This window comes from Labeo rohita, chromosome 8 (genome assembly GCF_022985175.1).
Source record: "Labeo rohita strain BAU-BD-2019 chromosome 8, IGBB_LRoh.1.0, whole genome shotgun sequence".
NCBI lineage: Eukaryota > Metazoa > Chordata > Actinopteri > Cypriniformes > Cyprinidae > Labeo > Labeo rohita.
The window spans coordinates 21,074,176-21,101,815 of NC_066876.1; the positions used below are offsets into that span (position 1 = coordinate 21,074,176).

A 27,640-nucleotide genomic window follows, 5' to 3' on the forward strand; every position below is an offset into this window, starting at 1 on the left:
TCTGTTTGTGTAAGGAAGCAGTATAGTGCTCCTAACTTGACAGACAGCTCTCGTTAAACCCGTGAATTGAAAGTACAATACAATACAATACAATATTTATTTATAAAGCACATTTAAAAACAACCGGAGTTGACCAAAGTGCTGAACATAGTAGAATAAGAAAATCTCAGACATAAAATTAGCAAAACAAAAGTATCAAAAATAAAAACAACAATAAATGCAACAATGGAACAGAGATCAAGGATTATTGAAAGCAAGAGAGAAAAGATATGTCTTTAGAGCAGACTTAGCAGACTGAGCAGAGATAGAGGGGGCTAATCTAATATGGAGCGGTAGACTGTTCCAGAGTTTCGGACCAGCAGTTGCAAAAGCTCAATCTTCTCGTTTTTTAAGTCTAGATCTAGGCACAACAAGTAGACCAAGAGCGCTGGTTCTCAATGTTCTACAAGGGGTGTATGGACGGAGCAGATAGGTAATCAAAGGTACTGAGGGGCAAGATTATTAAGGGCTTTATAGACGAATAATAGAATTTTAAAATCAATTCTATATTTGATGGGTAGCCAGTGCAGTGAAAATAAAATAGGAGTTACTGACTCATACTTATGGGTGCCAGAGAGCAATCTAGCAGCTGTGTTTTGCACTAGCTGTAGACGAGAGAGAGAGAGGACTGAGAAACACCATAATAAAGGGAGTTACTATAATCTAAACGAGTTGTTACAAAGGCAAAGTAAAAGCCATTTTACTTTAAACCCGTTTTTCTTGTGGTTTAGCCTTGTGGTTAGTGCGTCAACACATCGCACAACTGTGCTCGCGGCGACCCGAGTTCGAATCCCGTCTCGAGGTCCTTTGCAGATCCCGCTCCCCTCTCTCCACCCAGTACTTTCCTGTCATCTCTCTACTGTCCTGTTCGTTAAAAAAAAAAGGCAAAACATAGCCATAACTTTGGTTTCGTTCAAGCTAAATAAAAACAGTTTTGGAAAGGGCTTGAACCCAACTTTCATATGGTATCAAAACCTAAAAAAGGTAAAATTTCACCATGTGTTGGGTTTTCCTAGATCGCATTACAAATGCTTTTTTTTTTTTTTTTTCAAATATTTTACCCCTAAACGAAGAATGAAAAGGAACTTCTTTATTGAGTATACTGGGGCTTTTTGTCTTCTCATCAACACCATTATATTGTTTGTTCAGACTGATTTGCGAATTTATCTCATGAACCAATCACAGCTGAACATAATCAGTCATATCCAATCATATTGTGACTCCTCGAGGAAACGCCCCTGCTGGCATTGATCTATTGTCATTTGTAAGACCTATAAAACTTTATGAACTTTTTTCTTTGATTTCCTTAGATTCAAATTCAAATTGGATACAATTCTGAATCCTGTTTGCAGTCTCAATTAAAATTCAGTAATTGAAATGCAATTTAAAGGGTATTTTTAGTTCCATTCTGAATGGTGGTCTTCTACACATACATTAAGCACTTGTGTAATTTAGTAATTCATATAGCACTGCAACCACAGGTAGCTGAGGCTACAAATGTAAAAAGCACAATTGCAGTACGAGAGTTTTGTTGCTGATGGAAACTACTTGTCGTTTCATGACTACTAAAAGCTTCCGCTGTAATTTTCCAATTGTGCTTTAAATTGTGTCTTAAAATGAAACATATTATAAATAGACGCATGCTGGGAATGGCTTCCCCTATTTCTGTGTGCCTCAGCAGTAGTGTGGACTTGCAACTGAAGTGGATCTGCAATTAAGTACACTGCAAGTGTACTTCATTATTTTCTCTGTGAGAACACTGTCTAAATCAATGATACTTGCGAGCGTTTAGCGGTCCGTCCACAGCATTCGGGGTGTTGCGCGCTCACAGGCACTTTACTATGAGGATGATGCAACCAGCGGAAACGCGGAGTGAAACCTCTCAATCACCGAAACCCAGGCAAACAGCCAGACCCAGAAAATGGGCCAGTCCTAATGGGAGACAAAGCGAATTGCTATGGTGAACGAAAGAAGCTACAACAACATGCTAATCCCTGCCTTAAAAATGGCACTGTGACACACCCCATTGCCCACCTTCCGTTTCTCCTGCATGACAATGAGGAGAAAATGCACAGCAAGCATCAGCCTGTTCCCTTACGCCTGAGCACAGGAAACACATTAAGCTCAATATCATTAGATGCAGAAGATGGTTTGACATGAGGGCAGGCATTAAGAAGGGGACGGTAGCCTGATTATGCTACATAGGCTTATTTTCTGGGAGAAGAGTTTTTAACTGACTCCTCAACTGGTTAAGTGTATGTCTATCTATCTATCTATCTATCTATCTATCTAATGTTCTATTAAAGGGATAGCTCACCCAAAAATGAAAATTCTGTCATTAATTACTCACCCTCATGTCATTCCAATCCCGTAAAACTGTTCATCTCGAAACACAAACTAAGAAAATTTTGATGAAATCCAAGGGCTTTCTGACCCTGCATAGACAGCAATGGTACTACCACATTCAAGGCCCAGAAAGGTAGTAAAGACAGTGCCGATCCTGGACGTCAGGGGGCCCTACGCAAAACTGTGTCTGGGGGTGGTATTAGTGAATGAATTAAATGGATTTGTTTCACTCCGTCTCGGATCGCGCTCACGGAAAGCACTTGAGAAACAGCTGTCTCTTCCGTGGCTCGATATGCTTTCAACACATTTTTTTAGTCTGGAGCAAGACATTGTACGACTCCGGTATTAATGAATGAATGAAAATGCATCTGTCTGTGTTTCACTCCATCTTGAGAGTGAGTAATCAGTGACAGAATTTTGGGGTGAACTAACCCTTTAATCTATCAGCGAAGGTAAATTTTTGAACAATAACCTGGCTCTTTTCAATACAATGGAAGTAAACAACTGAATCAGTTGATTTGGTTTACAAAATCAGTCTAACCGCTTTGTTCACAAATTGGACCAGTTTTTGAGCTCTGCTCACTGGAGGTGACTATTATGAGTGACTTCAAACTGTTTCTCACACAAAGACATCAATAAGACTTGCATTGGACACAGGTTGTATGGATAATTTTATGGTATTTTCATTCTGCATTTGCACCACTTGAAGCTTCAAATTTAAAAGCTGCTTTAGTCTTACACAGAAGAAATAAAGTCATACTGATTTGAAACAACATGAGGGTGAGCAAATAATGACAATTCATTTTATGGGTAAATCATTCCTTTAAAGGGAACCCTGGGTATTAAGACTTGTATGGCTTAATATAACGTAAATGATATCTCTCACTGAAATATGCAGTAGAAAACCCATGAAAGATTGACATTATTTAAAAAATTCACATTGTTATATACATATTTTGGAGTATGGGGGCGCCATTCTTTCAAATATGTGGAATGGTTGTACTCGGTGAGCTACTGGCGTTACCTGTTGCTATTTTTACCGCAACAACTCAGAATACACAACTCGGAAAATAAAATACTGGTACGATGACTACAGCTACTGAAAGAGCATACAGGTGGTGATGTGTGTAAGCGTAGGCTTGAACCAAATGCTGTACTGTCAATTTTCCCCACAAAGAGTCTAAATGCACCCAGATATCCAGTGAAATCTGCGATGAGAAACTCCTTCAGTCGCTGCGGCGTCATGACAAGCATTGACATGTTTAGATTATTCGTAAGCTCTTTCAGTAGCTGTGGTCTACTCAAAGCTTCAGAGGCATCAGGGCTAAAGTGGAGAGAACAAAGACGTGGGTCTTCAAGTATTACAATTGTCCACAGACATGAAAGTAGTGAAGACTTACATCACTTCTCGTTGCCCTTTGACTAAAAATTACAACCAAAAGCCGCACAATGTGGCATCGTATTTGTATTTTATTGTGCAAGTTATGTATTCCGAGTTGCGTTGTGGTAAAAATAGCGTAGCTCAGTGCCAGTAGCTCACCAAGTGCAACCGTTCTACGTAATCAAAATAATGGTGCCCCCATGGTCCAAAATATGTATAAAACAATGTGGATTTTTAAAATATCGCAAGTCTTTCATAGGTTTTCTACTACATATTTTAGTAAGAGACTTATGTTATATTAAGTTTATTACAAAAGTAATTTGTTAAGACAAACAGTTTAATTGTGTTCCTGTGGCCCTCTGAGAAGTAGAAAAAATTTGGTTGACGCCGTTAGCAAAGAATATATAGAAAGTGAACATTATTAGAAAGGCAATCAAAAGATATTGCCAAGCAAAATAGCATATATTGACAAAAAGCCTTTATTTAATCTGCTCATAGAAGAGTCCTATTTTAAAATGGCTAAAAGCTATCTACTACCTAAAAGCTTTAGGAAACACATGGCCCGATTTTTGTAATGTCAAAGCCTCTATTTATGTAAAAAAATTCATCCTAATTTTAGAGTTAAAATAAAGATTCTAATTCGATTGGTCAAACAGATCCTGTACACCAATAAAGTATTTTCTTAAGCACAAATATCTCACGCTTAGCATGTCGTCTGTCTGAGACAGCACCCTTATGAAATGTAAAATCTGTTAAAAGTAATAGATGGTAAATTGTCAATAAAGCAAGATCACAGAGAGAATTAGCAAAAGCTCAGGGACAGTGGACAAAAATATTAAACAGTTGCACACAAAACATATCTTACACGAGACCCCCAATGTCTTATTAAGCCATGTCTTATATTAAGCCGTACAAATCTTAAGTCTTACATACCCAGGGTTCCCTACTACTGCTGCTTTAAAGGGATCATTCATCCAGAAATGAAAATTCTGTCATGAATTACTCACCCTCATGTCGTTCCAAATTCGTAAGACCTTTGATCAACTTCGAAATACAAATTAAGATATTTTTGATGAAATCTGAGAGTCGCTGGCACTGTCATGAACGCACGCCAACTAACACAGAAGAGAAGAAATTGTTAATACTTACTACCTTCCTGGGCCTTAAACATGTCAGCTGCATTGCAGTGTAGGCAGGGTCAGAAAACTCTTGAATTTCAATATCTTAATTTGTGTTCCAAAGATGAACGAAGGTCTTACAAGTTCAGAACAATATGAGGGTGAGTAATTAATAACAGAATTTTCAATTTTGAGTTAACTAAACCTCTGAACTGCCTTGGAGGGCATTGTTGATGCCGTTTCATGATGCTGTTCTACTCAGCTCTACTCTACAGTGTATATTGTTTAAGATGGACCCTTAAACTGTAATATAATATTTATTATAGTCAATTGTTTTTAATACATCAGGAGGCAGTGTTTATGGGAAATGGAGAGCAGTACATATGGAAACCTCCGGAAGATGATGACATAATCTTCCAGCACAAGCAGATGGGTATTCTGAGCTCTCATGCGGGAGAGAATATGGCAGCATCTGCAGCAGGGGTGAGTGTGCATTTAGTTTTCCACAGTCCTAAGACACGTCCTCCATTTCTCATTCTGTTCAGTCAAAATATCTTCTAGGTATTAAACATTCTTGAAACAATGATCTCAGAGTGCTTCCTTGCCCCTAAACTCCATTTCGGAGTTAACCAGAAGCAGCTGTAATGGCCGGATTGTTTTTGTTGCATATCAGACAGCAGGAACTGGAAAAACAAACTTTTGGAGTAAAAGATATATACACTGAATTCCCACTCATGAATACGTTTCAGATGTTTTGTCTCTCTATAATCATGTAGATCACAGAGATGTATTCGAAAGTCTGCAAACCGGGCAAAAAGAAGCGAGGCGTGCCTGGCTCGCCCACGGCCACGAGGGACATCAGCGGCTATAGGACCTTGGCTCGAGGTGACCGCGGTGAGCGTGACGGGGGTTTCAGTGTGGTAGTCAAACCCCAAACGTGGGCCCCGCAGGAGGGCAAAGGCACGAGACCGCCACCTGGCTGCATGGAGGACCACTGCTACGAAGCCATCAGCACTGAGGAAACAGACCTGGCTTACGAGACCATGGAGGGTGGGGGAGGCTGGAGGCGCGACAGGCCTCCGCCCAATGCAAGTGCCACCTTGCGGCCCAAGCGGAAGCGGCCCCAGCAGCCATTGCAACAGCCACCGCCGCCCCCTCCACCCCCTCAGCAGACCCCCAAACTGCAGCATCTCCCAGCCAAAACAATGCTGATTCCTGGGGAGAGCCTGTACGAGAGCATCCCTGACCTAAAGCAGGGCTCGGCCACCTCCAGCACAACCACCATCTTTACTTTTAATGATGGCATGGAGATGTATGTCACTGGCCTGTAGGAGGTGCTCTAGGGAAGGGAACTTTCCTCTCTGGGGCTTGAATCTGGGGCCACGCGCATTGTGCCAATGCTATATATTTTACATGGGTTCCAAGTATTAGTTGAGCATTAATTGAGTTTTGTAAGTCTAGTTAAAGGTCAGTATTCTCGCAGCACAAAATGATAGAATGCTTACGTGAAAATCCAAGCAAAATGATTTCGACTAGTCACACGCCTCCATCACGAAGAAGAAAAGTAGTCACCAGCCACGACATATCACTACAGACACTACATATCACACCTGACAGTAGCATTCCTATAGAGGAAATTCTTGTTTTTTGTCATTACATGCTGTAGTTAAGGACAAAGTGACCATCGGAATTGCGGGTCAAACTTGTATTTGATGCCTAGAAAATCCCAAAGTAGAACAAATAGAGCACAAGTCTATTACAGAAGTAATTTGTTAAAAAGCACAGTTTAATTGTGTTCCTCTGAGAAGAAGAAAAAAATAATTTGGTTGACGCCCTTAGCAAAGAATATACAGAAAGTGAACATTATTAGAAAGCCAATCAAAAGCTAATGCCAAGCTAAATATCATATATTGACAAAAAGCCTTTATTTAATTTGTTCATAGAAGAGTTGATCCTATTTTAAAATGGCTGAAAGCTATCTATTACCTAAAAGCTTTAGGAAACGCATGGCCCTATTTTTGTAATGTCAAAGCCTCTATTTATGTAAAAAATTCATCCTAATTTTAGAGCTAAAATACAGATTCTAATTCGATTGGTCAAACAGATCCTGTACGCCAAGAAAGTATTTTCTTAAGCACAAATATCTCATGCTTAGCATGTCGTCTGTCTGAGACAGCTCTCTTATGAAATTTAAAATCTGTTAAAAGTAATAAATGGTAAATTGTCAATAAAGCAAGGAGAGAATTAGCAAAAGCTCAGGGACAGTGAACAAAATAAGTAGTTGCACACAAAATGTTACCACATATTTCACAAGAGACCCCCAATGTCTTTTCATGTTATCTTGTTTTGGTCATACATCAAATCAAACTGTCACATAAGTCACCACAGCACTTCAATGCGGTAAAGTAAGTGTTTTTTCTTTGTCAATACTGTTTATGCACTTTGCCTGATTAAAAAGATGCATGCTTTCAAGAAAAAAAATACCCTTGTGAAGGGATAAAAAAGAAAAGAAAGAAAAGTGAAACTAGCACTGTCCTGTGGTATCAGAGAATGGTTTATTTCTTGCTGTTGTCGGTGGATTGTTTGATTTATATGCCTTTTTCTTCATCTGAGAAAGAGCACAAAGTGAATCGCTTCAAGACTGGGGAGACCAATGAGGACTCGAGGAGGACTCTCTAAATAAGAAACTGAACAGTTAGGAAAATAACACAATTGGTCAGAAGAAATGTATCATAGACAATCCCTTTCCCCCATCATTTCAGCAGCAGTCAGGATGTCCATGTATGTCCAGATCAGATTGAATGGAATCACATACATTAGATTGTTGCAAAAAATCTCCTGTATGTTATATGAAAATAATGGGAGATTAAAAAAAGGTACAGCGAAAAAAAAAAAAAAAGAAGTGATTTAAAATTAGTGTATGTCGCCCTGTAAGTCTGTGGGAGGGGGGTTTGGGGTTTGGGGTTTTATGGCCAGATAGTGACAAGTTTCACCAGTGGACAATGTCAAACTCTCTATGATATGTGGACTATAGCCGCTGTCTATTGGTGTCTTTGAATCTGATGCTAATGTGATCTGGATTAAATTATCCCAAATGGCTGGAGCACACACAAAAGGGGCTCAGGTCAACCAAATATAATCAAAGCGCTTGTCTAAGCCCTCGTTGCTATCAAATGTTGGTGCAATGTTGTAAATATGTTACAAGAAGAATTACAGAAGAAAATGCATAAAAAGGGGGGGGGAGGGAATTTGCTCTTGGTGTTCCTGAAAGTATTTGTTTCTTTCTGGTTGTCCTTTTGGAATGATTTTTCTCTGGTGAAAAATTATCTCAGCAGTATCTCTGTGAGTTTTGATTATGTGCTTTGGGATTCTTTTGTTTTCCACATCATTTTAGCTATAATGTGTATCTCAAAGACCAGTTGAGTTTAGTGTGGCAGCTAATGTTGTGCGTTTGCTTATCAAACAACAGGGTGGTGTGTATTAAAGCTGTGTAATTAAGTACTAATGTGCAAAAGATTGTAATGTTTTTATATCAAAATGACTATTCATAAAATGTCGGGTCAAGTTTATACTTTTTTAAATAAAGTAGCACTTCAAAAAAAACACAAAGCATATAGCATTCACATAGTGTTTTCTCGCAATAAGCCATCTATTAATTCTCTTAAAGGTGACGTATCCATGAAAATCTGACTTTTTCCATGTTTAAGTGCTATAATCGGGTCCCCGGTGCATTTACCAACCCAGAAAACATGAAAAAGAACAACTCAGTAAGTTTGTTTTTAGTGAGCTTTTTTCTGCAAACTCGAGAAAAAACGAGCCACTCAGATTTCGCTACCTTCATGATATAGAAAGAAGACCTTATTATAATATTACCACCCCTTAATTTAACCAGTTCTAACGGCATGGCGAAAGCACAGACGAGCACAGAACACTATTTAAAGTCTCCAGCCTCAGAGGAGACAAGAGAACAGTGGATTTATTGATTTATTTACTGTATATTATGCTGCTGCCACACAGATCTAACAGAAGCATGCAATTTCTTTCCCAGCTGTTTATCTTCACAGACATAACTGTTTTTCTAACTCCTGTGTGTTTTTAACATAAACTTGTGTATTTGACAGTTTAAGTGCAATATGACATGAAAGAGAACTGAGTTTAGTACTCACATGACGTGTGACAGCCACGCTCAGAAAACCCTATATCAGAAGTTTAAACTTATATGGATTTAAAACACATGATTTCAGTGCGATAGACATGATAATCAAAAGCAAACAAACGTTTTTTGGCAGAGTATTTGAGGCAAGAGCTGTAAAGGCACAGCCCTATTCTAGAAAAGGGGTGGGGAGCAGCAGCTCATTTGCATTTAAAGAGACAGGCACGAAAACAGCGTGATTCTGCTTCCACTCAAAATAGGCATTTTCAGAATTATATTATAAATTATCTGTGGGGTATTTTCAGCTGAAACTTCTGGGAACAACTAAGACTTATATTACATATTGTAAAAAGGAGTACAATAAGTCTCTGTTAAGAGACAATACCACTAAGTGCTCAGACAATCTGATCTCAAAGAAAAATCTAACAATTTTTAATTTTAATTTTCTAACAAAAGGTGGCAATTACATATGAATTCATATTATGTGAACTGTGTGAAAATTATTATTTTTTTTTTTTTAAAAAGGAGCTTGATGGTTCACCCCAACCCTACCTCTAAACCTAACTATCAATGGAATGTAAGCAGATCGTATGAAAACATACGAATGAGATTGTATGAATTCATATGAATTATAGTTGATGAAATCCTTCCGAATTGACACGAGATTGTGGTGGACACTTACAGAAACCATAGCTGTCAGAGTAACAACACAAGCACCATGCACAGGATTTTAGTAATGGATGTTTCTCTAAAGTTTTTCATGAGTGCAGTAGTACCCACACATCTTGTCACAGACAATAGATTTAAAAATCAGAAAGGGTGGAACATGCAATATTTATTTGCATATACCACAGTTAAAAGAGAAGTCCACTTTCAGAACAAAAATGTACAGATAATTTACTCACCCCGTTGTCATCTTCACTCGATAAGAAATTGTGTTTCTCCATATAGAGGACTTCAATGGTGCCCCCAAGTTTGAACTTCCAAAATGCAGTTTAAATGCAGCCTTAAATGGCTCTAAACGATCCCAGTCGAGGAAGAAGGGTCTTATCTAGCGAAACGATCTGTCAAGGGGGTGAGTAAATTATCTATGAATTTTTGTTCTGGAAGTGGACTTCTCCTTTAAAAGAGGGATATGAACTTGTAAATGCGAAGAATGTGAGATGTTTTTTGCATAAGGAAAATACATGAAATCTGACCTGATCTCTCATACAGATATGCATTAAAAATCTAATTTCAGTCAGATTTCAGTTATTTCGCTTGTTCAGAAATTAAAATAAACATTTAATTGTTTTTTTCTGTTATCTGCGAGAACTTGCAGATTTGTTTACAGTAAATATCTGTGGACAAATGAATGGCAAAAGAAACTAAGCCTGAAAATTTTCTTACAGGTATTAATGAGGTTTTTTAAAAAGAACTATGGATTTTAACAGCAACAAAGGCGTAAGCAAGGCATAGGCAAGTCTTGCTCCTCCGACTTACTGACTTAGAAACAGATGTGCGCCTGTGTTAGATTTGCATTTTGTGATGTCTGTAGGCATCAATGCAAAAGGTTCAGCAAATATTCCAGAGGACATTTCTCATTCTAAATCTGGATGTGATTAGGCTCTGATTAAACCGGCTTTGATTAGTTTATACACTCAGGTAGATGAGGAATTGCATTAGAGTTCTTTGTTTACCCTAATTAGCCATTGAAGCTGCAGTCACATCAGCCTTTCACCGTGGTACATGCTGTTCCTATGACAACTGCCTCACTGTCATGGTATGGTATTTAAGAATTCCCCTCCATTGAGACAAAATCTCATCGCATTTCACAGTAAGATTACATTACAAACAGATGGAGGAGGTCATAGCATTTTGTATTTATTTAATTTTTTTCTTCATTTTTTTATTTCATTCAAATCCTCTGCTAGAACATGTGAACTTGTGTTTGTAAGAGTGTAACCTGTTTTCCTACCTCTCTTACTGTGTCCCTGCGTATGTTTATGTGTGAGAGTGTCACAAGCTTGCATCTGACTTGCTCTGGAAAAAAAAAAAATAGGTCATCCTTAAAACAAAAAGGGTGCAGTCAACATAGCAACCGTCTGCTGTTTTTTTATTGGCTGACTTGTTTCCATAGTAACAGGTTAACCTTGAGGCTGCAGTCGCAGACCAGTTTGTTGTCTAGGCGAATCCAGCATGTATTAGGGGAGCTGTGCTAAGTCAAGATGTCACCCATGCTTTAGAGCTCCAGCGACATTGGAGAAAGGGTCTGCATGTTGTAGAAACCTAGTGAGAGTACAACACAGTCTCTATGGGAGTCTACAGTGTCAGAATTGTACAGTGCCTTCAAAAAGCATTCAATTAGTCCATATTATTAAATATTTTTGGCGTAATGGTGCATTAGGTTCTTTTCTCATACTATGTAACGTAAGGTAACGTATCGTACTCCCATTTCAAAATGTGGAAAGACATTTTAATGCAGTGTTTACAAGCTTTTTTTGTCTTATGTACTCCCACAGCACCATCAATAAGGATCAAGTGCTGTTCTTCTTTAACATTAAACTACGATAATCGCATTTTAACTCACATTATGCTAGATATTTACAAATATATCCAGAAATAACGTGCCAAAACAGGTCACGCTTAAACGCTCTTGTGCGTGAACTGATTTCTCTGTTGCTGATTCCATAACGTAATTTTAAAGAACGTAATTTCACTTGAACATTACATGAGAGAGAGAGAGAGAGAGAGAGAGAGAGAGAGAGAGAGAGAGAGACTTACCTGAGTCTGTGTGGCTGTCAACAGTGTTCGGCAGCAGCGTAGTTGAACTAGTTTTGAACTTTTCAAAAACAGTTGTGTTAAAGTCGTGTCAAAAACAGTTACTGGGGGTAGGTATAGGCTTGGGGTAGGTGTAGACGTTAATAAAACAATCTAATAGGTAGAAAATTGAAACTGAAATTGAATTTGTTTCCGGTCATAGATGAGGGCGTCTATACATGGATGCGGCAGAGAAAGCGCGGGAGAAAAAAAGTGTTTACTATAGTTAATAAAAGGTAATGTAGTTGAAAAACAAGGAAATTGTTTGGCTTTTTTATACAATTTTTTTTGTCAAATTTGTTTCCTTGGTGGATATCTGTGGGTTTTCATTTGCTGTTGTAGGCCTTAAAGGAGAAGTTCACTTCCAGAAAGAAAGTTTCCTGATAATTTACTCATCCTATGTCATCCAAGATATTTGTGTCTTTCTATCTTAAATCAAAAAGAAATTAAGGTTTTTGAGAAAAACATTCCAGGATTTTTCTGCATATAGTGAACTTCAATGGTTGCCAAGTTCAACATGATCCCAGCTGAGGAAAAAGGGTCTTATCTAGCAAAACAATTTGTCATTTTCTTAGAAAAATACAAGTACATATACTTTTGAAACACAAATGCTCATCTTGCAGTAGCTCGACCACACGCGTCACACACGTGACGTTGGCGGAAGTACCGACCCAGTGTTTACAAAGCGAACATGCAAAGAAAGTCAAACACTCTTTACAAAAATAAGGTAAAACGATGTTGGACGATTTTGAAGTTTCCCAACCTTTTTTAAACTGAAGTACACAGACAAAGAACTTTTTCAATGTGATTATGCAATGCTTGACGACGCACATGCGCATCGCAGAGCTAGTCCAAGATGAGCATTTGGGGTTAAAAAGTATATCAATTTTTTTTTTTTTTTTTTTTTTTTTAAAGATATGGCCATTTGTTTCGCTAGATAAGATCCTTATTCTTTGGCTGGGATCATGTAGAGCCTTTGAAAATGCAGTTTGGGCCTTCAACCCGTTAGCCACCACTGAAGTCCACTATATGGAGAAAAACCCTGGAATGTTTTCCTCAAAACCTTAATTTCTTCGTGACTGAAGAAAGAAAGACGTGAACATCTTGGATGACACAGGGTGAGTAAATTATCAGGAAACATTTAATTCTAGAAGTGAACTTCTTTTTTACGGACCTGTTAAACAACTGAAATAGTTTGGCGAAGTGATACTAAACTGTAAAGCGGTCGACAGACCTGGAACTACATCATAGCTGTGGATTTACTGGAATTTTTTTTATTTTTTTTTTGCCCTAAATGCAGATGGTCAGACTCTGGCCTTTAAAAAAGTCTCTTCCCTCAAGCCAAATAGGTCATATCTGTAAAATACTTAAGAGATTGATGATGTCTGGTTAATTTCATCCAAATATTTAAGGTTAATTTTTTGACAGTGGCCCTTTTTTCCAGTTTCCTAATTTGGTAAAACAGTCTGATCTTTTTTTAAAAAAAAAAAAAAAGACTTGTTTATGCCAAGTTTCCTCCATTTTGTTGAAACAGATGTCGTATCTATCTTGTCTAACCTTCTATGGCTTGTTCTTTCTAACAAATTATAACTATCTCTACACTTTTGAGCATTCATTATTGCATTCCAATAGAATTTTTTTTTCAGTTTTTTCCTTAGTAAGGACACCTTCACCTTCACCCAGAGCTTTGAACAGGGTCTTGTATGTGTGCAATTGTTTCCTCGCAGGGTTTCTCAACAAAAACACCTTGAGTTTACTCTTATCACTATTCTATTTAGCAACTAAGGTCATGGATATGTCAAGGTCTTCATCTGATCTTTTATTAAAATTGTAGAAACTGTTCAGCTTGATTATCTCTAAACTCTTGCGTGAGAAACAAATTTTTCTTATATGCATTTTAGTTCCATAGCTGGATTTTGAATGTCCTCGCTGAACCTGCAAAAACACAACAAGACAGGAGGAGTAAAGTACTGCCCCCTGGTGTTAATACTGCAGCAGCACATGTGGGAAAAAAAAAAAAAAAAACTTTTCCAACCTGCTCCCTCTGAGCTGCCTTAAGAATGATCAAACGGAAATTTCTTTTGAAACTGATGTTGAATTAAGGGAAATAAACAATGCGTTTAAATGACTGAGGCATTATCAAGTGTTTTAAAAACTTTATTTTATGTTGAATGTGTAAAACCAATATATAGCCAAATGGGTCCAGCCATTCATTCATTTGTATATTTATACAAATCTAAAAACTACTATTTAGAAATATACAAAAGTGTCCCGTTTGAACATTTTGAACTATTGTGACAGTGTTTAAGGAACAAATGGTACTCCAGAATAAGGTATCAAATGTAACATGTTTATGTGTATTGCTAAAAAATTTGACTGATCCTACCATAAACATATGGTCAAAAAATGAAGTGCTACAAAATACTGTGCCTCATGAGTGTGCTACCAAATGTATTTTTGTTCCTGCCTGGTTTTATAAAATTAGAATAAGTGTTGATCCTCGCTAGTCACAACTGCCTGAATTGCTTGAATGAAGTGTCAAACCTCTGATGAGCAGCTATGTGGTTCTTGCGGTTCTTCTTCACTCCATGACGAAGATCCATCTGTCCCAAAGTAACGGTCACCAAAGTCCCCTTTAATGACAGCAATTATACACCCACAAGATTTCAGTACATAGTATATTTATACACACTACTGTTGATCTAATCTGCTGTCAAACATTTCTTTTAATTATCAATTTTGCTGCTTAATATTTCTGTGGAAACTTTCTACAGTTTTTCAGGATTCTCTGATGGACGGCAGTATATCCGTGTCAGAAAAACTCACCTATGCCTGGAATGACATGAAGGAGGTCATCCAGGCTTTTGTCCACAGCAGTGGTGATGATTTTGACACGAGGGAAGGCGTAAGCCACTGAGTGAACACCCAACTCTGCCATCAGCAGAGACACCAGCACAATCTTCTCTTCCTGTACATCATGGTCCTGTATATACATACAAACACACTCACATTCACCAAATGAAACCATTATATCATTTTCTCAACAAATTGTGACACCTAATTATTTTATTCCCAGAAATAAGAGTCGGTTTGTGTAAAAGTTTGTGGATTGTACAGCCATCCAGGGTTTGCACTGTTTGTTTGTACATTTTGACAGGAATGAGATCGATAGCCACGTACCAGCAACACCCTCACTGCCATCATGGCTGCTGCTCCCGTGGAAACAGTGCTGTCCATCAATATCACATGGTCCTCACTGATGTCTCTGGGCAGTCGCAGGTAGTGCAGCTAAATGGAGGAGGGGGGAGTCTTAGTTACCACGGAAACCAAGTGAGATAGAGGGAACCACAGCCACCAAAAAAAGAATGAAACTGAAGAGTCAGGAGATCTCTGTTACCACGGAGACAGAGACCAACAGGCAAAACAGACGTGTAGGGTTTGAGAAAACAACTGAGAAAAGGCCATACTTTCTTTTTCTAGAAAGTTGCTACAATTAGTCAGACTGGGATTTATTTGTAAAATCTTTCTTACAGTACTTAAAGGGGTCATCGGATGCAAAGTTCACTTTTACATGTTGTTTGAACATTAATGTGTGCTGGCAGTGTATGTACAAATCTACCCTATAATGATCAAAATCCATACAGTGGTTTTTATTTATGTAAAATAATATCTCTTTTTTCAAATCGAGCCATTCTCAGATGCCTGTCGGTGTGACCGACAGAGGCCGCTCCCACGATAGTTGATTGACATGAGCGTCTTACCTCAGACCTGCCTTAAATCAGCTGTAACAGTCCGACCTCCATTGTTTCGATGCCGGAGCAGGGATGCAAGTTATACAAGAATATCTCAGATTCCTGGACGTAATAATGAACATAGTGGTCGTCATTTACCTCCGACATCTGAGCCGCTGAAGATGCAGTGGATTACGTTTGTTTGTGAAGGGAATGCGCCTCCCGATCTACATATATCCGTCTATGTTTCCGCAAATCATTCGTGATCCAGCTTCTTATACAGCAGAAAGGTTTTTTATGAATCTTTGCAATCGCCTTTCCTAATAATGTGCTGGTTAGCAAGTTTAGTGGCTAAACGCAGCTAAAGTAAACAGGCTCGTCACTCCACAGAAGAAACAGAGGGGCGGGGTGAGCAGAGCTCATTAACATTTAAAGCAACCTCGACCAGAACAGGATGATTTTTGCAGAGCTGATTTTGGCAAAGTAAAAAGGGTGTTGTTTTACAACAACCATTGAGAATTTTTAACCAAAGTATATTATAGACTTTTCATTAAGACCCTTGGGCATCCGATGACCCCTTTAAGACAAAAAAGACAGGCTTCATTGTATTTTCAAATCTGTTACTAATATAGTGTGAAGTGATTTGAGGCCTGTTTTACCTCTGGTTCTCCTGAATCCAGATTAGTCTGGATGAGAATCTTGCCAATACGGACGTCTTTGCACACGGCTCTCAGAGCCGGTTCCATGGTCTCACCGGCCCGAAGAATGGACACACCTGTGATCTAGGAGACAGAAGGACAGGTGCTGCTTCAACACCAATATGATTTCAATCAAATATCTTATGAAAAATATTCTAAATTGTGGAAATGAATGTTTGAATATTGAAAATGAACAGAAACACACAAATGTACCCCTTTCCCGCTAAATCTGCAGCCTTCATACTCTTGGCCTTGTGGTGTCTGAACAAAACAGGCCTGTGAAAAGGACAGATATTTGTGCGATGATACACATAGTACAGCTGAAAAGAATTGATTTACCCTGTATTCATCAAAGATTAGTTCACTTCCAGAATAAAAATTCCCTGATCATTTACTCACCCCCATGTCATCCAAAATGATCACGTCTTTCTTTCTTCAGTAGAAAATAAATAAAGGTTTTTGAGGAAAACATTTCAGAATTTTTCTCTATATAGTGGACTTCAATGGGACTTAATGGGTTGGGTCTAAATTGCAGTTTCAATGCTGCTTCAAAGGGTTTTACATAAGAAATAAGGGTCTTACCTAGCGAAACAAGTCACTTTCTAAAATAAAATAAAAATGAATATAATTAATCACTAGGGGTGTAACAGTACACAAATATAACAGTTCAGCACCTACCTCGGTTTTAACATCACGGTTTCGGTACGATTTCGGCAAAAACTGTTTTCCAAGACTTTTTTTTAATAAACAGTGGTGTACTGAACAAGTTGCTCTTTTTTTAAATACATTCAGTTATAATTAACATTTTCGTAGTGATAAATCTACTTCAGCTTATGCTTTAAACTATAGGGAGCCCTTTTACATTATTAGGTTACAAATAACAGCTTAACACAAACTTAAATTTAATTACTATTTATTTTTAAATATAATAAATCAACAACTTAAAAAAAAAATGTATGCAAATATGTAAATTGCACATAGCACAGTTTTTAAATTAACTTAAATATAACTAGAAATATGAGTATTTAGTGCAGCATATTGCAAAATGCTCTTCTCTAAACTTAATTTCTCTAGTGAACTAACAAGCTGTGGACACTGATGACTTGCCTGAGGTAAATGAAATGCCATGTGACATTTTATTTCCATGCTGTTTTGTTGATATCTTTCCACGGTTGAAACACTGATTGAGTGATTACATGAGGCATGAGATGTTCATTCATGTTTATTCACATTCAAACTAGTAGCTTTATACAGTGATCTGTCATGCCAAATCAAAGACTGTCAAAATGGCATTTATTGTTTGAATTTCCTGGGGAAAAAAAGCTATACTTGGAGACTTGGAGTCACTATATGGAGAAAAATCCTGGAATGTTTTCCTCAAAAAACTTAATTTCTTTTTGACTGAAGAAAGAAAGATATGAACATCTTGGATGACATGGGGGTGAGTAGATTATCAGGGAATTTTTATTTTGGAAGTGAACTAATAATTTTAAAAGGGATGGCAAAAGGTCATTAAAATATTTATATTAAGGCAGTCATATTTACATTAACACTTAACCATAAAGCACATATTTCTAGTATTTATTTTAAAAAGCACTTTTAAAGTAACAGAAAAACTTAGTATGATTAATTAGTATTATTAAAAAACAAAGTGATCCTTTTTTAAACAATTATTCATGCCAACTGATTTGTATGCTTATTAATTAACTGACATTTAATGTAATTAATTCCAATAAATTTTGTAATCATATAAATCTTATTCATCGCAATTAGTTTGATTAACTGGCACATCATGCAATTCAAGTAAAAATTGTAGTTATATATTGTAGTGTGACTAATTGCTGTTCATTTGATTAATCAACAGTCATATATAATTAATTAAATTCAATTTTCTATTGGTATATATGTGATTATTAGAAATTAATTAGCTGCCTTATAATGTAATTAATTCAAAAGTAGTTTTTACTAATATATGCGTGACTGATTGCTACCCATTTGATTAATTAACTGGCATACACTTAATTCAATTAAAATTTTCATTGATATGTGTCATTAGCAAATAATTAGATTAATTAACTGACATGTAGGTCATGTAATTAATTTTATTAAAATTTTAATCAAGCCTTACTAGTAATTTATACCACAGATTCAGCTTTGATCGCACAACAATATCAAACACTGGCAAAAAAGACACTGAGTGGCACACATACACAGAGAAAAACACCCACAAACCTCAGAGGGCAAGAAAGACAGTGCATGTTCTATAAGCAACCGCATCAGTCTCTTTGAGTAGAAGATGAACTCGTCACGGCTGGTGTCTTTGTTCCTAAAAACAAACAGAAAAATTGAGGAGGAGTACATAACAGACGCGAAGAAAAGGGTAACGCAGGCCAGTGAGTCATTAGCCTGATTCAGACATGTGAGGAATTCTGAATGGCAGCCGGAACAGATGAATGGATTCCAAAACACACTACAACAACAAACATTAGCATTTAAAAGTAGGATTTCTTTTGATGTGCTTCAGAGAACTGATTCATATGACACTCACCTGATGATGGTGTGGAGACCGCGGACCTGTGGTGTGCTTTCCAACACACTGAGAGTCTGAGGAAGCGGCTGCGACTGATGGGCCGTGGCCAGTAGAGCCCTGCATGTGTGTGTGTGCACATGAAAGAGAAGAGACATAAAGCAAACCAGATTCAAATACAAATGAAAGCCACTTGTACACCAGCCAATGACACTAAAGGATCTATGTGGACAGTTTGCCTTAAACTGAAAACATAGTTATGGGTTATAGTTGTGTTTAAACACACAAACATACACAACAAGCCCAACTATATGTATATATATGTATGACTGGGCTAGGGCTAAATGTCACGCTTTTTATTCCAAATGTAGTTAAAAAACTATATTGCTTTAGAGATCGTAAATGTGTGTTTATGTTATGAGGGTGTATGGGAGAAAGAGGAAAAACTTCTCTACCTGACACTAATCTCACGCTGCCGAGAGAATGCATGCAACAGAATAGAGATGAAAGATCAGTGAAAAACAGCGAAAGAGAAAGAATGAACAGGCTGCGAGTGAGAGAGCAGTCATCTGTCTTGAGTAAGTACCACTAGGACAACCGTTTACTTCACTTTCCCTAAATTCACAGGCAGAGGGCGCTGTTTCTGTTTGTAGTGTGTGGAAATGTTAAAGGAGAAGTCCACTTCTAGAACAACAATTTACAGATAATGTACTCACCCCCTTGTCATCCAAGATGGTCATGTCTTTCTTTAGTCGTAAAGAAATTGTGTTTTTTAAGGAAAACATTTTAGGATTTTTCTCTGTATAGTGGACTGCTATGGTCCCCCGAGTTTGAACTTCCAAAATGCAGTTTAAATGCGGCTTCCAACAATCCCAAATGTGGTTGTAAACGATCCCAGCCGAAGAAGAAGGGTCTTATCTAGCGAAACGATCAGTTATTTTCATTAAAAAATACCATTTAAATACTTTTTAATATCAAACGCTCGTTTTGTCTTGCTCTCCCTGAACTCTGTGCATTCTGGCTCAGGACAGTTAGGGTATCCTGAAATATTTGCCTCAAAAAACAATTTCTTTACGACTGAAGAAAGACATGAACATCTTGGATGACAAGGGGGTGAGTACATTATCTGTAAATTGTTGTTCTGGAAATGGACTTCTCCTTTAAGAAGAATCTGAGACTATTCAACATGCCACCCTGAGTTCGGCATATTGCATAATTTGTATTCAACTGGAATGCTTGTATTGTAATATATTACCAATAACCAGTGATAAAGTGCTAAATGAGTTTTGTGAGGCAGGGCACTGTGAGCTCCTTTATGAAAACAGATTGTGTTTATAGTTCCCGCTGTACAGTGATTTTAAGTTGAAATTGTGTAAAATATGTTGTTTAAGTATAGATATAGCATATTTTGAGTTCTAAAACTTGGGATAGGGCTACTGGGCTATTTTTGATTGGTCACTGAGATACACTTGTACTTTAACACTGATGCCACATACTTCTTAGATTTCTGAGATGATACTGGGGGAAAAAACATCTCAGGCTTACATAATGAAGTTTTAAGAAAGATGTTTTGTTTTGGGCAGACTACCAATATAACCACTAAAAGGTGCAGAACTTCTGAGCTGGAAGAATAGATAAGATTAGTTCACAGGACACTATCACATTTCCTTTTTCACTCACCTCTTCTAGCTGGCTGTGAACATGCTGAACGATCAGGTCAATGGCCACCATGTTACCTCCACCTGTGTGTGAAGGAGAGAAATTAATAATGGTAACATCTGCTAACTGTGATAATTCACTGCAGAAATGCATATATAGTTGAAGTCAAAAGTTTACATACATCTTGAAGTATCTGCAAACGGTTAATTATTTCACCAAAATAAGAGGGATGATACAAAATGCATGTTATTTTTTATTTAGTACTGACCCGACCAATATATTTCACATAAAAGATGTTTACATATAGTCCACGAGAAAAATTAGTAGTTGAATTTATAAAAAAGTACCCTGTTCAAAAGTTTACACACACTTGATTTCTTCTGTGTTGTTACCTGATGATCCACAGATGTGTTGTTTTGTTTAGTGATAGTTGTTCATGAGTCCCTTGTTTGTCCTGAACAGTTAAACTGCCCCCTGTTCCTCAGAAAATCCTTCAGGTCCCACAAATTATTTGGTTTTTCAGCATTTCTGTGTATTTGAACACTTTCCAACAATGACTGTATGATTATAAGATCCATCTTTTCACACTGAGGACAACTGAGGGACTCATATGCAATAAACACAGACAGTTCAAACATTCACTGATGCTTCAGAAGGAAAAACAATGCATTAAGAGCTGGGGGATGAAAACTTTTTTAAGTTGGAAAGGGTTCAAATACACAAAAATGCCAAAAAAACAAAGAATTTGTGGGACCTAAAGGATTTTCCTGTAGAACAGCAGGCATTTTAACCGTTTAGGACAAACAATGGACTCATGAACAACTTTCACTTAACAACAAAAAAAAAAAAACAGCAGTTGATCATTCAGGTAACAACACAGTATTAAGAATCAAGTGTATGTAAACTTTTGAAAGGGGTCATTTTTAATAAATTCAACTATTATTTTCTACTGTGGACTATATGTAAACATCTTTTATGTAAAATATCTTATTCAGGTCAGTATTAAATATAAAAAAAAAAAAATCACACATTTTGTATGATCCCTCTTATTTTGGTAAAATAGTTAACATTTTGCAGATTCTGCAAGGTGTATGTAAACTTTTGACATCAACTGTATGTTGAACTCACCACGTGGCACTACAATGTCTGCAAGTCTCATGGTGGGTTCGATGTACTGCTCAAAGGCTGGTTTTACAAATTTATTGTACTGTTTAATGACGCCCTCAATGTCCCGTCCTCTCTCTGTGATGTCTCTCCTCAGCCGCCGTACCAGTCGGATATCTGAATCTGTATCTACAAAAATTTTCATGTCCATCAGCTGCAAAAAAAAAAAAAAAAAGAAGAAATATTATGCTTTCAGTTGTAGGACATAGTGACATAGATATTTTTACACTCAGACCAAGATCAAAATGAATCAATATTAGTAATTACTTTAATTAATCAATAAAAACAAAATAGAAAAACTGTACATTTTAAATGCATTTACATGTAAAATGTTGATTTTGTGAACTTTTAGGAGCATATTAGCATATAGATCCTATTCCCGTTCTATTCGATATGGGCTACAAGCCACAAATATCACATTTTGATTTCATAGGATCCTATTAAGATGTATTTGTGATAAATGGTCCCTCAACATCTCCCTTACTTCATCACCAAAATATTTTTATCACTTACATTGCTTTGAATTTTTATCTGTGTCTACTAAACATCCAGAAACCGAAACATTTCATCATACCTGCAAGAGCTCTTTGTCTGCAAAGGACAAGATGCCTTCAAAGATAATGACGCTGGCACCATAAACATTTTTCTGGAAGAGCAAGAAATGAAACAGCAAAGACCATTAAACAAACTGAGATCTTTTTCATGCCATCACTATTATAAATTCTGACTGTATCTGTGGTATATATTTTTAATATACGTCTGGAAAGTATGTGAAACATCTGCTACACACACTCACCCAGTCTTTCTGGCGTCCATGTGTAGTGAAGTCATACACTGGGATTTTTACACTTTTTCCCTGTTTAAGTTTCCGAAGCGTGGTCACAAGCAGCTCAAAGTCAAAAGCTCCCGGATGGTCGAAGTTATAGTCATTACTGGCGGCCAGAGCTTGTTCCACTGGAGACAGAACCTACAGATGGTAACATAAAGGTTGCATGTTTGATCACTGGTGGGGGCAACACAGACACCAGAAAGATCACAATCCTGCCCTACCACCATATGTGCCTAACTGCAATGCAAGGGACGCTATTAGATTCTGATCACATAAACCATGCCATCTGAGGTTGATGTTAATATATTAGGATTTGTTAAAACAAGTTAAGAGCTACAGAAAATTGAACGTGGTAGTACCGTTGCTGTCTATACAGGGGCAGAAAGCTCTCGGATTTCATCAAAAATATCTTCATTTGAGTTCTGAAAATGAATGAAGGTCTTTGGGGTTTGGAATGACATGAGGGTGAGTAATTAATGACTAAACTATTCCTTTAACTTGACGTGGGATGCAGTTTTGCTGAATAATGAACAAACAAATTTCCACAGCAGTCATTTTGATATTATACATACAGATCAAATGTGACTGTCAAATGAGCGTAATTTCGACTGCAGTGTGTTTGTGTTGTTATGTGTTGTAACAAATTGATTCACTAAGAGATGAAGAAAGTAGGAGAGGGATTGCAAAGACTTTCAGAAGCACTTGACTTAACCAGATTAACTTCACATGGTCGACTTTCATTCAGATCTCACACTCAATACAGACACTCAATTTCTCACAAGCACAATTACAAACATCTCACCTTATAAAATGAGTCCATAGACAGCAAAACCACCCAAGGAACATCTAAAGCTTCAATGATTTTATTGGCTACAGTAGTTTTTCCAGAGGCACTGCCACCACACAGACCTGTAATAACATGATTACTTCATTCAAACATTCAGATTTAGTATTTAAGCTCAAATCTACAATAAAACCTAAAAGGGAACAAACTGAGCCAGTATTGAAAGTATATGAGTCTACTCGTACCAATAACAAAGGCCTCTTTAAACTGGGCTCCATGTTCATTATACCAGGGCGGTCTGCCGGCTGTGTAGATGGTACGTGTGCCGGTGCGGAGCAGCGGAGGTTCTGTTTTACCCAGAGTGCTGCTTTTCCTTCGAGACGTGCTGACTGCTGGGAGGAGTCTGTCCAGTGAGTCTTCACCACTTCCACTGGACCAAAAAGAGAATTATTTTAATCTTAGTTTTTGTTTTAAGTAATCTTGGTTCAGCTTAATTTCAGTACTTTTAATACATTATTAAAATTAAATGTTTGTATTTGTTTATATAATTTAATGGACATACGCACAACTCTTTATTTATACAGCTGTTTATAGAGTAAATAACGCACAAATCTCTACATAAATCTTTTGTTCCAGTTTCATAGTTTCAACATATTATTATTTATTTTACGATTTTATTTTTAAATGTTTTCTCTGTTCTCATGTCAGATATGCATGTATGTATGCATGCAAGCATGTCCCAGGAGCACCTTAAAAAAAACCAAATTCCTTGTGTGTTTGCGCACACCTGGCGAATAAAGCTAATTCTGATTCTGAAAACAGTTCTCTGTCTGACCAGCCCAACATAACATCAGCAACTCAACCAATGGGATGCATTTGGCGTGGGGCAATTTGTATGTCCAACCAATGAGATACAGGAGGAGTGTTTGGGAAACCTTACTCACAAAAGTTATTTTTGCTATTCCTTTTGGTGCCACTTACGGGTCGACCGATATGTGTTTTCAGAGCAGGTGCCGATTATTACAGATCACCAGACCGATAACCAATATTTTGAACCGATATATACCTGCCGTAAATGAATGTCAAAATTAAGAATAGCAAAGGCTCTGACAAAAACTTTCTTCAAATGGTTTTAAATTGTTTCATCGGCAAATCAGTTTTGAAAATGACTGATACCGATAACTATAAAAGCTATACTAACTTTATAACTATAAAAATATTAAAAAAATTTTGGACAGTAACATTTTTAATGTTTTTAAAAGAAGTCTCTTCTGCTCACCAAGCCTGCACTTATTTGATCCAAAATACAGCAAAAGCAGTAATATTGTGAAATATTTTTACTATTTTAATCAACCGCTATTATTTTAAAACGTAATTTATTCATTTGATCAAACATACATTTTCAGTATCATTATTCCAGTCTTCAGTGTCACATGATCCTTCAGAAATCATTCTAATATGCCGATTTCTTGGTCAAGAAACATTTATTGTTATTATTATTATTATTACCACCAATATTTAAAACAGTTGAGTACAATTTTCTTTTAGGATTCTTTGATGAATAGAAAGATACAAAAATCTGCATTTATCTGAAATAAAACGCTTTTGTAACATCATACACTATACCATACAAAAGCTTAGAGTCAGCATATTTTTTTGTGAAATAAATGATAGAAATTAATACTTTTATTTAGCAAGGATGCTTTAAATTGATCAAAAGTGATGATAAAGACATTTATAATGTTACAAAAGATTTATATTTCAGATAAATGCTGTTTTTCTGAACTTTCTATTCATCAAAAAACCCCTGAAAACTACTCAGCTGTTTTCAACATAAAATAATAATAAATGTTTTTTTGAGCAGCAAATCAGAATATTAGAATGATTTCTGAAGGATCATGTGACTGGAGTAATGATGCTAAAAATTCAGCTTTGAAATCACAGGAATAAATTACATTTTAAATATATCCAAAAAGAAAACAGTTAATTTAAATAGTAAAAATACTCCAGAATTTTACTGTTTTTGCTGTACTTTGGATCAAATTCAGGATTGGTGAGCAGAAGAGACTTCTTTAAAAACATGAAAAGTCTTGCTGTCCAAACAATTTTGACTGGTAGTGTACTTTTTTTAAATTCCATAATGTTTCATGCATATGACTGCAGTGACTGTAGGTGTCATTGTTGTTATATTTGACTAAAAGTAAAATTGAAACTAATAAAAAATCTTTTTTATTAACTGAAATAAGGCTGAAAGTACATAAAACATACATATTACAAATTTCAGGAATGTTGCTTTCGCAACTGAAATAAGTTTTAGTTGAAGTAGGCCCGCTAAAATGAATAAATCTAAAACTGGAATAAAATAAATGAAAGCTAATTATATAAACAAAAACAAATACAAATGACAAAGCAAATTAGTAAAACTTTCAACTGAATACAAACGTATAAATACTATAATAGTATTTACAATAAATATTACTAAAATAACAATAGTGGGTGTGAATGAATTTCTACATTATTTTGTTGTATAAAATGTTATGATCAACTGATTCAACCTAAAACTGAAACAAGCTTTCAGTGATAAAAATCCATCTGTACTAATTTAACCGGTTTAAAACAGCAGCCATGAGATCTTTCCACCTGCATCACGTCAGTGTCATACACAGCCTGTCTCTTTCACTCTTTGTATCAACAAGATTGAGTGACTAAATCAGGCCACCAGTCACAGCACATTCAAAACAGCTCAAAAACGCAGAGCAAAAGAGAAAGGTGCTGCTAAAATTATGGTAATAGCCAAAAGACGTAACATCTTATAAATCTATAGGGTAACACTTGAAATCTATGAAGCAGATAAACTCTTTTCAGTGAAAAACAGCAGCTACTCTAAACCATTTTAATGATTTACACTTTAACCGCATATGTCGCTCTGTTCAGATTATACTCAAACGAGTGAACGAATCGGCATTTAACTAACCTTTTAAATACTAAACAGTGCATTTAATAACTTACCCTCCATCTGTACGGAGCGCCCAGCAGCCTGATATTCTGGCCCCTGTGTATCCGGGCAGCGTGCTCATATCAGCTAAAACAGTCTGACGGCTGTCTTCCATATGAGCAATAAAGGTCACATTCTCATCGAAGCTCAAACGGCCCAACACAGATAAACCAGCTAATAATCACAAAGCCTGGGTCACAGAGAGGGCGGACATCATACCACTCTGAGCGCACTGGCAAAAAAACACGCCTGCTCTAAGAAAGCACCAGATCTGCAGATTCAACACCGGGATTTGCCTTTGTTTTATCAGAGTAAACCCTGAAGTTTGAATGTTAGCTGACCACTGACTAATGTATTCAAGATACCTCTTAATAAACAGAAAAACAGCTTTTCTTTGTGTCTGGATACGTGCTCACAGTGTGTGGGCTTGTTTGAATAAGAGGATCAGCTCTACAGGTAACATGGATGGAAAGTATTAATAGAAGCAAGAGACACCGACAGCCTAAAGGAAAGCTTAACTGCTCAGTTCATTTAAAAGCCAATTTTGTCTCAGATGTTATATAACATCTTATAACATGTTTTTTTTTTTTATTACAGTGTTAAGTCTTCTCTAGCTTTTTATTTATTTATTTTTTCGAATTCTAGAGGAGACTTATTTTTCCTCAGGAGAAAATATATACGAAGGCAGAGAATAAGAATAAGAAAAAAATAAATAAATAAAAAATAAATAAAAAATACATATATATTTATACACACACACACACACACGCACACACACACACATATATATATATATATATGCTATGCCAAGGTTTCCCAAAGAGGGGTTCACAAACTTCTGGAGTTTTTTTTTTTTAAGGATTTTTAAATAAAAACAATTAAAATAACAATTTAAATAAACAAGTTTTACAAATATATTTTTTTATTATTATTTATTTTAATTTACATTTTTATTATACTCACTACTTTTAATTTAGTATTTATTTCTTTATTTTATTGAACTACTGTTCAAAATCAGCAAGATTTTTAATGTTTTTTAAAGAAGTCTCTTATGCTCATCAAGTCTGCATTTATTTGATCAAATATACAATAAAAAAACTATTGTGAAAATATTATTATTATTTAAAATAAATAATTTAAAATATAATTTACTCCTGTGGTGGCAACGCTAAATTTTCTTCAGCCATTACTACAGTCTTCTGTTTCACACGATGCCTCAGAAATCATTCTGTAATAATTTACAAAAAATAAAAATCTCAAGGTGAAACTATTGAGATATTAAAGAGATATCACTTGTGACTTGCTTTCACTTGGGAGAGAGATTACGATTACGAAAGAGAAAAAAAATCTCTGAGCCAGCCACCTGTTGACAACTACACTTTGAAACAGTATAAAAGTAAATAATGCATATATTACA

The 27,640-nt window shown here is 36.5% G+C and overlaps 2 protein-coding genes across 3 annotated transcripts in view; one reads left to right on the forward strand and one right to left on the reverse strand.

Annotated features, from left to right (window-relative positions):
• Positions 1–8,884, forward strand: part of si:dkey-70p6.1 (uncharacterized protein LOC570575 homolog) — a 37,302-nt gene extending 28,418 nt beyond the window's left edge. For both annotated transcript variants that reach the window (XM_051117879.1, XM_051117880.1), the window contains exons 6-7: positions 5,233–5,367; positions 5,661–8,884. In XM_051117879.1, coding sequence (XP_050973836.1) covers positions 5,233–5,367; positions 5,661–6,215 — 690 coding nt within the window. In that variant the 3' untranslated portion in view covers positions 6,216–8,884. The remainder of the gene's footprint in view (positions 1–5,232; positions 5,368–5,660) is intronic.
• A 4,067-nt stretch (positions 8,885–12,951) lies between these two features.
• uckl1a (uridine-cytidine kinase 1-like 1a) lies at positions 12,952–26,553 on the reverse strand. Its single transcript, XM_051116486.1, has 16 exons — positions 26,238–26,553; positions 23,474–23,658; positions 23,247–23,353; positions 22,412–22,582; positions 22,190–22,261; positions 21,580–21,769; positions 20,473–20,534; positions 19,248–19,264; positions 18,814–18,912; positions 18,498–18,591; positions 16,479–16,541; positions 16,227–16,349; positions 15,017–15,124; positions 14,663–14,819; positions 14,381–14,469; positions 12,952–13,771 (listed from the first exon to the last, which is right to left on the reverse strand). Exons 1-16 carry the CDS (start codon positions 26,336–26,338, stop codon positions 13,607–13,609), a joined length of 1,803 nt encoding a protein of 600 aa, XP_050972443.1. The 5' UTR covers positions 26,339–26,553; the 3' UTR covers positions 12,952–13,606.
• Between the last annotated feature and the right edge of the window lie 1,087 nt (positions 26,554–27,640).

Coding starts and splice junctions, on each gene's coding strand:
- uckl1a (XM_051116486.1), bottom strand. CDS start 26,338: ATGGAAGACAGCCGTCAGACTGTTTTAGCTGATATGAGCACGCTGCCC. Junction 15,125..16,226: donor TGGATTCAGGAGAACCAGAG/GTAAAACAGGCC, acceptor TCCTCCATTTAG/CTGCACTACCTGCGACTGCC. Junction 14,820..15,016: donor TGGCAGTGAGGGTGTTGCTG/GTACGTGGCTAT, acceptor ATGTATATACAG/GACCATGATGTACAGGAAGA.